The following is a 15,361-nucleotide window of genomic DNA, read 5'->3' as shown; positions in this document are numbered from 1 at the left end:
CTATTCAAAGAATTAATAAAACAATAGAGAAAAAGTTTAATAGAACAATTAAGTTGTTGCTTCATTCTAAAAAAATAGTTTATTAGAACAATTAAATTGTTGTTTCCATCTAAAAAATTGTTGCAATTTGGTACACCAACTTGGCAATTAAACACAAAATATCAACTTGGTCAAATCATGGTTTTTAAGCCAAACTTTTTATAACATAGAATATAATGAGCACAAAATTTGACATTAATTTTTTATATTATTTTTTAAAGAAAAATTATTGCATTACCAAAAATGATAAGATGCACTTCCTCATGCACTCATTAACAAAAAGCAAAATAATAATAATTATAAGCCCTTTTTTTTTTTTTTTTTTACTAAAAAGTAGGGGTTTCTCAAATGACTGTGACAATACCACAATTACAGCCAACATTGGCCCACCATTACTCATCTATTTCCTCATATATCCCGTATCCGTAGTACTAATTTATCTTTATCCACAAAACGCAAAAGCAACCAAAAATCCGAAACCACCCCGAAACTGCAGTTTCCAAACAGTGCCTTACCTTAGTCCCTACCCAATTCTCTCTCTCTCTCTCTCAGCCAACGTGAAACTGACCGTGTTTTCTTTAACAGCTCAAAAAAGAGCCAACCCCACCTTCACTCCAACAAAATTCAATTTTATTTTAATGCAAGTCCGCCAAAATGCCATGTTACTCTTGTCAGTTTCACGCGGGTATAAACAGCCATAGCCCATAGCCAATTTCTCTGACCTCAACAACCAAAACTCTCTTTTCAGTTTTCAGTTTTTTCACAGCTCAGACCAGTCCCTGACGGAACGGTACTAACGACCGTTAGGGAGGTTTTTTAGCAAACCCAAACAAAAAAGAAAAAAAAGAAAAAATTTAGAGCGCCAGTCTCCAACTCAAACTCAATCTCCAACTCACCGAGTCGACTCAGTGGTTTCGTGACTCGTTCGGATCTGAGTTTGAGCTCGAAATTGCTGAGATCTAAAGGTAATTCTGCATATTGATTTTTTTTAAGATTTTCGTCTGATCTGATGGTTTAGTTTTTTTTGCTTTGAGCTCTATGCCCAATGTGGTTCGAATTTTCGTTGTGTTGTCTTGAATGTGCGTATTTTACTAGTTTTTTTATGGATTTTTTTGTGCTGAATTTGAGCTCATTTCGATTTGCATGTTGAATTGCTTGAATTCATTTTGCTTATTTTGTCAGATCTGGTAACTATATTGCTGCTCTGTATGTTTTCTTTCTTTGGTTTGTGATTTTTGTAGCTAAAATTTACAATTGAGCTTGAATTACGCACTACAGTGTTTTCTCTTTTGATCTGTGTTTGTTTGGCACACAATTGAACTTATATTTATTACATGCAAACGGATTAATTGAGGATTATGATTCTTGTAGCCAAACACAACCAATAAGGGTTGTGTTTCTAAAAATTTTAAATTGTGATATAGATGCTGCTTAATTGTTGCTTATTGGTTCAAATCATAATTTTAAGAGTAAACAGAATGGCAAAATAAGAATCGTATTAGCGTGTAGAAACGAGAATGTTCTAGAAAGTCCGTGTTCAATTGTTTTTGGCTCTTAAGTTGCTGCATTTTACTAATTGTATAGAGTTTGAAATGTATGACAGTCTTTGGGGTTTTGTGGAAATAAGGAAAGAATGTTTTTTGGACATTGAGAATGGTTCAAACGGTCTGGTCCATGAAAGATAATTAAGAATATTTTAGACGGCGTCATTTACTTGAAGCAATGGTTGTTTTTTGGTAATATATCCTGTTTAGATTCCATGTCCTATATTGATTAATAACAAAATAAAACGGGTTTGCCTTGTTGACAGCTCTGGCATTTGGCATAGCTGGAATTTGTCTCGGTTTCATAATTCGAGCTAAATCATTTGTGGATGGATTTTCACTTACTGTTTTCAGCGATATGATTTATCTTATAATACTTGTGTGACGCTTTTGGTTGTTCTGTAGGCACGTATTTGTTTGTGGCGTTATTGTACATATAGGAGATAATGGGGATTTATCTGCCATCCGAACTTTGACTTGCATTCTTTATTAGTCTGTATTCAAAACTGTTGCTAACATCCGGACTGTGTAATCAATAGGAAAAGCAAGGGGCATATCACAATGAAGGCACTTATTCTTGTTGGAGGGTTTGGAACAAGGTTGAGGCCATTGACACTTAGTTTCCCTAAGCCGCTTGTTGATTTCGCTAACAAACCTATGATCCTTCATCAGGTATTAGTTTATGTTCAATTATGTTCATCAATTGGAAAATATTCTCTGTGAGCTTTTTTGTTAGAGAAATAATTATTTTGATTTTCATGATTGAAATTTGCAATTGAGAAGCTACTTATGTTAAATTTGTAATTGGGAAAAGTGTTAAGAAAAGTTTCAATAGTTGACCAAGTATGATATTGAATATTTTTTTTCACTGTGTTCCTTGTCCACCTATAATCCTGAAGTTTTGAAATTCAACCTCTGACTTGGTATTCTAAATTCTTTATATAAATATCATTTCTTTTTTGGTATTGATGGTGAAAATTTTCCAATTTTTCTTAGAAAATGAATGCAAAATTTAAATAACATTGATGAACTTGTTTGTTTGAGGAGCAAACGCTATAATATATTGCAAACGTTACTATAGATTCTGTTTTATTACTTTCTTAGTCCCTCTTGTGGTTGTACAGCCTCCTTTCCCCCACCTTACCTGCCTTTCCCTTGTTTGTTTGTGTGATAAATATAAGTTGACATATCTTTTAAATTTTTCATCAGATAGAGGCTCTTAAGGCTATTGGAGTCAGTGAAGTGGTTTTGGCTATCAATTACCAACCAGAGGTAAAGAATATGGTCTTTTTTCTTACTACTATGATACAGTGATGATTTAATGCTGCAGACATTAATGTTGCTTAAGTTCTGCAGGTTATGTTGAACTTCTTGAAGGATTTTGAAACAAAGCTTGGGATCAAGATCACATGCTCACAAGAGACTGAGCCGCTCGGCACTGCTGGTCCTCTTGCTCTTGCTAGGGACAAACTACTAGATGATTCTGGTGAGCCATTTTTTGTTCTCAACAGTGATGTTATTAGTGAATATCCTCTTAAGGAAATGATTGCATTCCACAAGTCCCATGGAGGAGAAGCTTCAATAATGGTGACCAAGGTAACGCTCTAAATGTATCTTACTTGAAGACATTGTGAAACATGCGGGGAAAGGTGATAACAAATAATTTCTTCTTATTGTGTAGGTGGACGAGCCATCAAAATATGGTGTGGTGGTTATGGAACAATCTACTGGAAAAGTTGAGAAATTTGTAGAGAAGCCAAAATTATTTGTTGGTAACAAAATAAATGCTGGAATTTACCTGTTGAACCCCTCAGTTCTTGATCGAATTGAACTGAGGCCCACCTCAATTGAGAAAGAGGTCTTCCCAAAAATTGCAGCAGAGAACAAGCTCTATGCTATGGTGCTACCAGGGTTTTGGATGGACATTGGACAACCGAGGGATTACATTACAGGGCTGAGACTCTACTTAGACGCATTGAGAAAGAATTCTCCATCAAAGTTGGCCAATGGCCCCCACATTGTGGGAAATGTTATAGTGGATGAGACTGCCAAAATTGGCGAGGGATGTCTGATTGGGCCTGATGTTGCCATTGGCCCTGGTTGTGTTGTTGAGTCGGGAGTTAGGCTCTCTCGCTGCACGGTAATGCGGGGAGTCCGCATCAAGAAGCATGCTTGCATTTCCAGCAGCATCATTGGCTGGCACTCCACTGTTGGGCAATGGGCCCGTGTGGAGAACATGACCATTCTTGGTGAAGATGTACATGTGTGTGATGAAATTTACAGTAATGGTGGTGTGGTTTTGCCCCACAAAGAGATCAAAGCGAGCATTTTGAAGCCAGAGATAGTAATGTGAGCAGGGAGTGTTTGTGAAATTAGTGTATTGTCTTTAGGAAGTAGTAAAGTTATTGCATCTGATTCTCTGAAACATGTTTGTTCTATTTTTTTTTTCCCCTTTTCTCTTCTTTGTAAAAGTCAGTTTCTTCAAATCTGAGTGATGTGAGTTAAATTATTGGAAGGGTCAGTGTTTTTTTTATATTTTTATTGAAGGACATAAAATGCACATCGGTGTGACGTGTATCTTAAAGTGTATATATAGAAATAAATTATTTGTTGGTTTCTCCAGCTTTGTGTAGCTTATCGAGATGAATATTCTATGAAGGGGCTGTTTGGTAACGTTGTTTGTTGTTTGTATTTTTTTGAAGTACGTGTTGGTGAAAACGTGTATAAAGATACGTATAATGTTGTTTAAAAACAGAAAACATGTTGTTAAACTACTCTACCAAACGGGCCTTTGTTTTTAATGACATTTTTAATCAGATGGTTTATGCAATGTTTTCAATGTTTGTATTCTGTGATGTGTTCTTAAAGATCCTGTGTCCCAGTGTCGGTAGAATAGTTTCTGAATTCTTTATTCATCTCAATTATAACGACAATAAATATTTCACAGGGTCGACCTATACAGATCTTTCTTTATCATCTTTTGTATGATTTGCTGAATAGTAATGCTTTCTTGATATATGCAACAAAGGGTGAAGAACGATTTGCTGAATAGTAATGTAATGCTTTCTTGATATATGCAACACAGGGTGAAGAACGTTTCTTTTTTTTGGATAGAGACACAGGGTGAAGAACAAGTATGCGTTTGAGCATGGCATTTTTTTATTTAAAAAAAAAAATAATTAAAAGTTATGTGACATTTTTTTGTAATGCAATGTATCAAATACGCACTCATAAAATTGCTTCTTTGAGTGGGACAAGTTTGTCATGCATTCTTTTTCCTGCATAGCTTTTACAAGCTTTAGGAAAACATGGCGATCCTAATATCAATGGGATACAATGCAAAAATGAAGCAGATGTTTTATTTCAACTAATATGTATAATATGTATAGCTCAATGACATTGTTTACTATTTCAAAATTTCATCAGAAACATCCAAGATTCAACTCCTCCCTCCCTAAAATGTATCTAGAGTACATATTGGGCTAGAAGAGAAATTAGAGCACTATGATTTCTTCTTCTGAATCATAGGCCAGAGCTAACTAAAGATCTGGATTGATATTTTCCGGACCTGAAAATTTCATTTTTCTATCTCATTGTTTAGCAAAATTAACAATATAATAAAAAAGCCAAAACTTTTGGACTGTTTATGCCGCATCTATACTTCACAGAGTGGCACCGACGGTATAAAAGGTTCTACAGATTAATGGCTTATGGAAAATGTTTTATGTGAGCTGATTAGCTGGCCGAATCTCTTCAATAATTGCTGAGTACATTCTTTTGTGAAAAGAAAATATAGAAAACAATTGGAAAGTAATAAAGTACACAGAGCAATCAGTACGAGTGGACTGATCTTAAAATAAAAATTAAAACACGTGCAGTTCCTCATGGGAGTATGGACTATGGAACCATGTCCAAAGTCCAATCACTTATAAGAAGGGATATGATGTAAAAAAGAGTCCTTCATGGTGGACCTTGGTGTGCAGTGATGGCCAGAAAAAAAGCCCAACAAGTATGACTGTATGTAGTATTGGGCCAACCCTTAGTCCAACTAATGGCTTACAACCCACAAAGAAAGGCAAGGATATCAAGTCTTGGGACCTGGGCCTCTAGCACCGCGGAAAGCAGGGCAAGCTTTAGATAAAAAGAAAGTTTTTAAATATTTTCGATTTAAAAATATCTAGTTTTTCTTTTTAGTTAAGAATTCATTATAGAAGGTTGAAAATTTCTCTATCAAAATATTAAAATAAGTAGAACACTTAGGTCTCAATGAACATCAAGTGATAAACAACTACGTGTTCTACTTATTTTAATATTTTGACGTGTTCTACTTATTTTAATATTTTGACAGGGAAATTTTCAAACTTTCACAATGAATTCTTGACTAAAAAGAAAAAGTAGATATTTTTAAATGGAAAATATTTAAAAACTTTCTTTTTATGTAGAGCTTGCCTTGCTTTCGGCGGTGCTAGAGGCCTAGGTCCCAAGACTTGATATCCTCGCCATGCTTTGTGGGTTGTAAGCCACTAGTTGGACTTAGGGTTGGCCCATGTATATAAAATATAAAAAGTCTATTTGCTTACATAAAAAATAAATAACGCTAGTAAAAGCATTTGCATATGTATGTGCAATTTTTTTTTTTTGTCATTTATTTTAGTATTGGAACATACTTTTTCTACTCTATATACTCATTTTTCAAAACACATCATATCAAATTATTTATTTTATACTTTATTTCATTAAAATATTGAATTTCTTGATTTTTTTAATTGTTTCTCTTTCTTCACACACAATAATTACCATCAACTCTCTTTCTTTATCTATATATATATATATATATATTTGATGAAAATATATATTTGTATATATTTGGTGAAAACCACATTTTCGTCCCTACATTTTCACGCGATTCCCACTTTGGTCCCTAACTTTTATTTTCACCGCATTTAGTCCTTATCCTGAAAAACACCGCTCGATTTGATCCTCATCGTTACATCAGAGATAGAAAATGCACACGTGGCAAACGAAGTGCACTGTTGACACACTAAAAGCTGACGTGGCCATTAAGATAATAATAAAAAATATTATTTCGCATAAAAAAAATGCCACGTCAGCATCTAAATTTAAAAAATTAATTTATTAATTTTAACTAAATAAAAAAAATCAAAACAGAAGTAAAAATCAAAATTTACATGAATTAAGATTTAAAAGTATCTTGAACAAGAACACTAAGAACACCAACCCAGAAACACAAACACAAACCCAGAATCACAAACACAACCCCAAAATTGAAAACCAAAAATCACAAACCTAGAAACACAAACACAAACCCAGCAACAGATCAACTAAACCAAACACAAAAGCAACAAACACAAACCTCCGACTCCCCTTCCTCCCTCTTCCCTCTCCCTCCCGATCTCTTCTTCGCACTCGGCTCGGCCGTTTTCTTCTTGCAATACTCCATCTCCTCCACCGCCGCCACCGTCCAGACCTTCGATCTCCAAGCCAATTGCGAGCTCGAGGACTCGAGGTTGCGAGCTGTGGCTATTCTGGATCTGGTGTTTCTGGTTCATGTGATGTTCGTCGTGTTGATTGCGATGGTTACTTATGCCGTTGTTGCGAACCTCTTTCCTCCGTTTGCCACCGCTGGGCCCGTCTCTGCCTTCTTCCCCTCCTTGGAACGCTGTTCCTGCATCAACCTCAGCACCACCAACCTCGACGACATCGACGCCGTCGACGAGTCCCATGATCTCCCTCTTATCTTCTCCAACAACAGCCACAGCCACAACCCCAATCCTAAACCCAACCCCATTGTCGCTGCCGTTTCCAATTAGCTCCCACGCATACGATTCTCCCTCTCTATTTATATAGGGGTTTGTTCATTGTTTCTTTCTACTGGGTTTCATTTTTTCTCTTTCAATCTGGCTTGTACTTATACGTACACACGCTTCTATTATAGAAAGATTAACAAATATATATATATATATATGGGGTTTCGATTTGGTGCGATCTGTGTGATGATTGATTGATAATTTCTGACTCTCGGCTTTGCTGATATATGATGTTGTTTGTGTTTGACTCTGTCGAATTGGATTGGGAATTTTGAGATCTTACGAATTGTGGGTTGACTCAATCTATGTGAATTGGATTATGACTTGAATTCCTTTGTTTGATTGTGGATTTTATTTTTCTCCATTGGGGTTTGTGGATTTTGTGATGTTGGAATTAGTTGTGGGCTTGAATTATGCTCCAGCTGCATAATTTTCAGTTTAGTTCAGTATTTCTTGAAGTCTGGGTTTGTGTTTGTTGCTTTTGTGTTTGGTTTGGTTGATTAGTTGGTGGGTTTGTGTTTGTGTTTCTAGGTTTGTGTTTCTAGGTTTGTGTTTGTGTTTCTGGGTTGGTGTTCTTGTTCAAGATACTTTTATATTTTAATTCATGTGAATTTTTATTTTTACTTCTGTTTTGATTTTTTTTTTTAGTTAAAATTAATAAATTAATTTTTTAAATTTAGATGCTGACGTGGCCTTTTTTAATGTCAAATAATATTTTTTATTATTATTTTAATGGCCACATCAGCTTTTAGTGTGCTAACAGTGCACTCCGTTTGCCACGTGTGCATTTACCGTCTTTGATGTAACGGCAGGGACCAAAACGAGAGGCGTTTTACAGAATAGGGACTAAAAGCGGTGGAAATAAAAGTTAGGCACCAAAGTGAAAATTGCGTGAAAATGTAGGGGACGAAAATGTGGTTTTCGCCTATATATTTTCATCAAATTAGAGGATAGTTTTATTTGATGAAAAATTCTCTTGAAAGTGTATTATCAATGATGATGTTCAGTCATGTGACTCTAGCTCTCAATAAACATCAAGTGATAAACAACGTGTTCTACTTATTTTAATATTTTGACAGAGAAATTTCAACCTTCCACAAATGAATTCTTCACTAAAAAGAAAAACCAGATATTTTAAAATTAAAAATATTTAAAAACTACTTCTTTTTATGTAGAGCTTGCTTTGCTTGATGGTGCAAGAGGCCTAGGTCCCAGGACTTGATGTCCTCGCCTTGCTTTGTCCCATGGGTATTTTTCTTTACCAAATTTTTTTTAGGGGTCTTTTCTAGGCTAATTCAAAACTTTGAGAAGTAATTATAAATTTTTAAGGCCTTTTTGTGGGTTTTTTTGGACTGATACAAAAAGTTGGGGGGGTGGGGGGGGGGGGGGGGATGACTGGCCTCTAGCACCATCAAGCAAAGCAAGCTCTACATAAAAAGTAGTTTTTAAATATTTTTGATATTAAAATATCTGGTTTTTCTTTTTAGTCAAGAATTCATTGTGGAAGGTTGAAATTCCTGTGTCAAAATATTAAAATAAGTAGAACACGTCGTTGTTTATCACTTGATGTTTATTGAGAGCTGAGAGTCACATGACTGAACATCAACATTGATCGTACATTTTCAAAAGAATTTTTCATCAAATAAAACAATCCTCCTATTTGATGAAAATATATAGAAATATATATTTCATCAAATATATATATATATATATATAAAGAAAGAGAGTCGATGGTAATTATTGTGTGTGAAGAAAGAGAAACAATTAAAAAAAATCAAGAAATTTGATATTTTAATGAAATAAAGTGTAAAATAAATAATCTGATATGAGGTATTTTGAAAAATCAGTATATAGAGTAGAAAAAGTATGTTCCAATACTAAAATAAATGACAAAAAAAATTTGCACATACATATTCGAACACTTTTACTAGCGTTATTTATTTTTTATGTAAGCAAATAGACTTTTTATATTTGATATATATGGGCCAACCCAAAGTCCAACTAGTGGCTTACAACCCACAAAGCAAGGCAAGGATATCAAGTTCTGGGACCTGGGCCTCTAGCACCGCCAAAAGCAAGGCAAGCTCTACATAAAAAGAATGTTTTTAAATGTTTTCAATTTAAAAATATCTAGTTTTTCTTTTTAGTCAAGAATTCATTGTGGAAGGTTGAAAATTTCTCTGTCAAAATATTAAAATAAGTAGAACACGTAACTTTTTATTACTTGATGTTCATTGAGGACCAAAGTAATTTTTCACACAAAAAATTACAAGTTACAGAAAAATGCATATATTCCCCCCCCCCCNCTTCCACAATGAATTCTTGACTAAAAAGAAAAACTAGATATTTTTAAATTCAAAATATTTAAAAAATTTCTTTTTATGTAGAGCTTGCCTTGCTTTCGACGGTGCTAGAGGCCCAGGTCCCAGGACTTGATATCCTTGCCTTGCTTTGTGGGTTGTAAGCCACTAGTTGGGCTTAGGGTTGGCCCATATATAAAATATAAAAAGTCTATTTGCTTACATAAAAAATAAATAATGCTGGTAAAGGCATTCGCATATGTACGTGCAATTTTTTTTTTTTTTTTTTTGTCGTTTATTTTAGTATTGTAACATACTTTTTTTACTCTATATACTCATTTTTCAAAACACCTCGTATCAGATTATTTATTTTACACTTTATTTCATTAAAATATCAAATTTCTTGATTTTTTTAATTGTTTCTCTTTCTTCACACACAATAATTACCATCGACTCTCTTTCTTTATATATATATATATATATTTGATGAAAATATATATATTTATATATATTTTCATCAAATAAGAGGACAGTTTTATTTGATGAAAAATTCTTTTGAAAATGTATGATCAATGATGATGTTCAGTCATGTGACTCTTGGCTTTCAATAAACATCAAGTGATAAACAACGACGTGTTCTACTTATTTTAATATTTTGACATAGAAATTTCAACCTTCCACAATGAATTCTTGACTAAAAAGAAAAACCAGATATTTTAAAATAAAAAATATTTAAAAACTACTTCTTTTTATGTAGAGCTTGCTTTGCTTGACGGTGTTAGAGGCCCAGGTCCCAGGACTTGATGTCCTCTCCTTGCTTTGTGGGCCTATGGGTATTTTTCTTCCCCAATTTACATTTTTAGGGGGTTTTTCTAGGCTAATTCAAAACTTTGAGAAGTACTTATAAATTTTTAAGGCCTTTTGAGGGCTTTTTTGGACTGATACAAAAAGTTAGGGTTTTTTGTGTGAAAAATTACTCAGGTCTCAATGAACATCAAGTGATAAACAGCTACGTGTTCTACTTATTTTAATATTTTGATAGAGAATTTTCTACCTTCCACAATGAATTCTTGACTAAAAAGAAAAACTAGATATTTTTAAATTCAAAATATTTAAAAACTTTCTTTTTGTGTAGAACTTGCCTTGTTTTCGGCGGTGCTAGAGGTCCAGGTCCCAGGACTTGATATCCTTGCCTTGCTTTGTGGGTTGTAGGCCACTAGTTTGGCTTAGGGTTGGCCCATATATAAAATATAAAAAGTCTATTTGCTTACATAAAAAATAAATAACGCTGGTAAAAGCATTCGCATATGTACGTGCATTTTTTTTTTTTTTTTTTTGTCGTTTATTTTAGTATTGGAACATATTTTTTCTATTCTATATACTCATTTTTCAAAACAGGTCATATCAAATTATTTATTTTACACTTTATTTCATTAAAATATTGAATTTCTTGATTTTTTTTAATTGTTTCTCTTTCTTCACACACAATAATTACCATCGACTCTCTTTTTTTATCTATATATATATATATATATTTGATGAAAATATATATTTATATATATTTTCATCAAATAAGAGGATAGTAGTTTTATTTGATGGAAAATTCTTTTGAAAATATATGATCAATGATGATGTTCAGTCATATGACTCTCAGCTCTTAATAAACATCAAGTGATAAACAACGACGTGTTCTAATTATTTTAATATTTTGACAGAGAAATTTCAACCTTCCACAATGAATTCTTGACTAAAAAGAAAAACCAGATATTTTAAAATAAAAAATATTTAAAAACTACTTCTTTTTATGTAGAGCTTTCTTTGCTTGACGGTGCTAGAAGTGCAGGTCCCAGGACTTGATGTCCTCGCGTTGCTTTGTGGGCCTATGGGTATTTTTCTTTACCAATTTAAATTTTTAGGGGGTTTTTCTAGGCTAATTCAAAACTTTGAGAAGTAATTATAAATTTTTAAGGCCTTTTTGTTGGTTTTTTTGGACTGATACTAAAAGTTGGGGGGGGGGGGTGGGGAATAAGTGCATTTTTCTGTAATCTGTAATTTTTTGTGTGATTTTCATACTACCTATAATGGAAAATTGAAAAATTCAGGGGGACCATAGTCCACCCTAGCTTCGCCAATGCTAAAAACATTCATGAATTAACGGTAATTTGCTTTTGATGCTATGGGATTAATTTGAAGCATCATCGAGGTAATATCTCTCCATTAACAGGCAGCTTCAGAAATTTTTGTGTGGGTGTTCATTAAAAAACTTAAATTATACAAATTTAATAAAAAGAGAACTTCATATATTTAATGCCAAAAAAAAAAAAAAACACGCACACACATGCAAACACATAAAGTCTTTCAATTTGCTTCTACGAATTTTCTTATTTTGAAATTGTTACATAATCGTCTCATTACTAATGTTGCAAGCTACATCTCTTTCAAAAATTTTAGTTAAATAAAAATTTTCTTGGACTTTATTATTAACATTTAATTGATGATATAGCTATTGATCTTTGATATTCTTGAAATTTTGCAAATATGGAAGATATAAGAAGAAAATGTTATTAAATTGTGGATTTGTCAAAATTCACATCTAATAAAAAAAAATATTTAATGGAGTTTTAGCTTTAGCCTACAACTAAGTTTGTTGTCAAATTTTGTCCAAAGTTTAATTATGTTGGACCTAAAAAAAAAAAAATTAGGGTTTTCACAATGTTTTTTTTAAAGATAAAAAAATCATAAGTTTTTAAAATTTATACATAATAATAATTTTTTTTCTAGGCCAGGGTGGTGACCACGCTGCACTCTATGTGGAGCCACCGGACCATTGTTCTCTTATTTCATGATAAATGTAAATTTAGTAAAAAATGTTTATTTTATTTTATTATAGTTATTCTATAAATTACAAATTATAATTTATATTTGTTAGGACATATATGTTTTAACTTGATTAAGAACATATGTCACTTAGTTATGTAAATTGGCTAATCCTTTGACAAAACGTACTCTACTTGTAATTGGATAGTTCTAGGTGTTTTTAATACTTCAAGAAACAATGTTTCAAGGTCAAGTGTTGAAGTCATCAAGTCTGTCCAAGAGAAAGCAAGCTGAAGTACAAGATTTTTAAAGCTCGACAGCTGCTCGATAGCTACCTCGACACCTGGCTATCTGTCGAGCTCTTCAGCTGATTCTTATCGCAATCTCGATAGCTTCTCGATAGCTGTCGATCGATCGAGAAAGTTTCTGTCTCCTCGACACCTTCTCGACACCTCCTCGATAGCTGCTATCTGTTGAGATTCATTAAACCTCGACACCTCTCGACACCTCTCGATCGATCGAGGCAGCTTGCCTTGCTTGACGGTGCCAGAGGCCCAGGTCCCAGGACTCCCATGAGGAACTGCACTTGTTTTAATTATTATTTTAAGATCAGGCCACTCATTGCGTACCTTATTACTTTCCCGCTGTTTTCATATTATCTTTTCCAAATTACAATTTGTTTATGCTACAGAGTAGGCTCCACTTCACATGGTAGACCATGCATTCGCTTCTGCTCTTTCCTTTTATTCTGGTAGAGTAATTCTACAATATTTTGCTTGTGCTGCTTCTTTGTTTTTCACCTGGTACTAGTTACCAAAATAGTGAAAAACATGGAAGGGTCTTTTTTTAATACTCAACTGATCTTTTTCACAAAAGAATGTACTCAGCAATTATTGAAGCCTTCCTTCTCATTGAATCTTGAGAGATTAGGCCAGCTAATCAGCTCACATCAAACATTTTTCACAAGCCATTAATCTGTAGAACCTTTTATACCGTCGGTGCATCTTTGTGAAGTATGGACGTGGCATAAATAGTCCAAAAGTTTTGGCTCTTTTATTATATTGTTAATTTTGCTAAACAATGAGATAGAAAATTGAAGAAATCATAGGGCTCTAATTTCTCTTCAAGCCCAATATGTACTTATTGATACATTTTAGGTGGAGGAAAGAAGAGGCAAATCCTAGATGTTTATGTTGAAAATACTAAACAATGCCATTGAGCTATACATATTATACATATTAATCGAAATAAAATACCTGCTTCATTTTTGCTTTGTATCCCATTGATATTAGGATCACCATGTTTTCGCTAAAAGCTTGTAAAAAGCTATACAGAAAAAAGAGTGCATGACAAATTTGTCCCACTCAGACAAGCAAATTTACGAGCGAATACTTGATACATTGCATTACCAAAAGTCACATTACTTCTTTTTCTTTTTCTTTTTTAAATGTCATGCTCTTCACCGCGTTGCATATGTCAAGAAAGCATTACTATTCAGCAAATCAGACAAGGTGATAAAGAAAGATCGGTATAGGTCCACCCAATAAAATACTTAGGACCTATTTGTTGAAGATTGGTTTAGTTTAGTTTGGTATTTAACTCTGTAAACGACTTGTAGAAACTCTGTTGTAAACGACTTGTAGTTTAGTAGCCTTTAATACTTCAGTCTGTTGCCACGTGTATAGAAGCTGGCACCTGTGTAGTTAGTATTAGTTAGTTGGTTTTCTGTTACAGCTTTACTCTTTTGTATCTTGTATATAAAGAACAGTGTAAGCTAATTATACAATATGAGGAATTCATTTTTCACATTCCCACTTCTTGCTCTGCATTTCACTTCTCTGTGTTGAGCAATCATTCATCATAGAAGTTTTGGATCGTGGAAGAATTCCAACACTATTTGGATTGAGGGGAAGGAGGGGAGTGAAAGGGAATAGAGTAAAGTTGGTTAAAAATAGACTAATTTGGGTTCAAATATATTCTACTCCTCAATCTAAACGGACCATTATTATTATAATGATTGCAACGAATAAAGAATTAAAAACATATGCTACCGAGTACCGACACAAGGATCTTCAAGAAAACATTGCAACAATCCTAATAAGAATAATTAATAAATATTGTTAGGAAATATAGACCCCGGTTGATAGAATTAACAAGTTTTAAACCCAAGTTGTTAATTAGATTTATTATGAACAAACCTTGTTAAAACAAACAAACATCAATATCATGTCAATAATGAATGCAGCGGAAAAGTAAATAAGACAAGATATGATGACTCAGGAAAACCAATGAAACCAACCAGTTTCACAGTAAAAAACCTGGGGGGAAACCTTCCCGAAAAGCAATCCACTATAGAAAAGAGAAGTTTCAGATCTAGTACAAAACCTTTGTCCCTAGACTCTACAATCTCCGTAGATGAACTCACAGCAGAAACCTTCTACCGCTTCAGAACCTCTGAACTCTTCAATATATGAACGCCACCCTTTTTGTTGCACGGATCCCAGTACGTGACTAACTCCTTTGCACGAATCCTAGTACGTGACTCACTCACCAACTTAAGGAAGAAGAATGTTGGCTGCAAAGTTCTTCACTTCATCAACAATGAAGATCAAGAAGCACTTGGTTACAAAACCCTAAGGCGCAAAGATACAGTAGCTTCTTTCAGAGAGAATAAAGCATCAATCACCTTTTGCATATGTTCTCCTTGTATTCTCTTATGTAACGGCCTTTAAAATAAGCCTTATATAAGTCTAGGGTTGTGAGAAAAGAAACCCTACTCAAATACATAAGCCTGGCCCAAAAATCAAAAAGCTGAAAATTCTGATTTCCGTAA

At 33.8% G+C, this 15,361-nt stretch overlaps 1 protein-coding gene across 1 annotated transcript; it reads left to right on the top strand.

The window, feature by feature from the left end:
* The first annotated feature begins 488 nt into the window (after positions 1-488).
* On the top strand, positions 489-4,256 carry LOC112031576 (mannose-1-phosphate guanylyltransferase 1). Its single transcript, XM_024064261.2, has 5 exons — positions 489-1,004; positions 2,123-2,255; positions 2,793-2,855; positions 2,940-3,179; positions 3,265-4,256. The coding sequence occupies exons 2-5, from the start codon at positions 2,145-2,147 to the stop codon at positions 3,934-3,936; spliced, it is 1,086 nt and encodes a 361-aa protein (XP_023920029.1). The 5' UTR covers positions 489-1,004; positions 2,123-2,144; the 3' UTR covers positions 3,937-4,256.
* The last annotated feature ends 11,105 nt before the right edge of the window (positions 4,257-15,361 follow it).

Source organism: Quercus suber, unplaced genomic scaffold (genome assembly GCF_002906115.3).
Source record: "Quercus suber isolate HL8 unplaced genomic scaffold, Cork oak 2.0 scaffold_1, whole genome shotgun sequence".
NCBI lineage: Eukaryota > Viridiplantae > Streptophyta > Magnoliopsida > Fagales > Fagaceae > Quercus > Quercus suber.
Note: the sequence above shows the minus strand (reverse complement) of the source record. Positions and strands in the feature narration are given on the sequence as shown.

What these genes read in the sequence shown, in the direction of transcription:
- LOC112031576 (XM_024064261.2), top strand. Translation starts at nt 2,145, where the DNA reads ATGAAGGCACTTATTCTTGTTGGAGGGTTTGGAACAAGGTTGAGGCCA. An exon ending in CTATCAATTACCAACCAGAG is followed by an intron (nt 2,856 to 2,939) that starts GTAAAGAATATG and finishes TAAGTTCTGCAG; the next exon opens with GTTATGTTGAACTTCTTGAA. An exon ending in CTTCAATAATGGTGACCAAG is followed by an intron (nt 3,180 to 3,264) that starts GTAACGCTCTAA and finishes CTTATTGTGTAG; the next exon opens with GTGGACGAGCCATCAAAATA.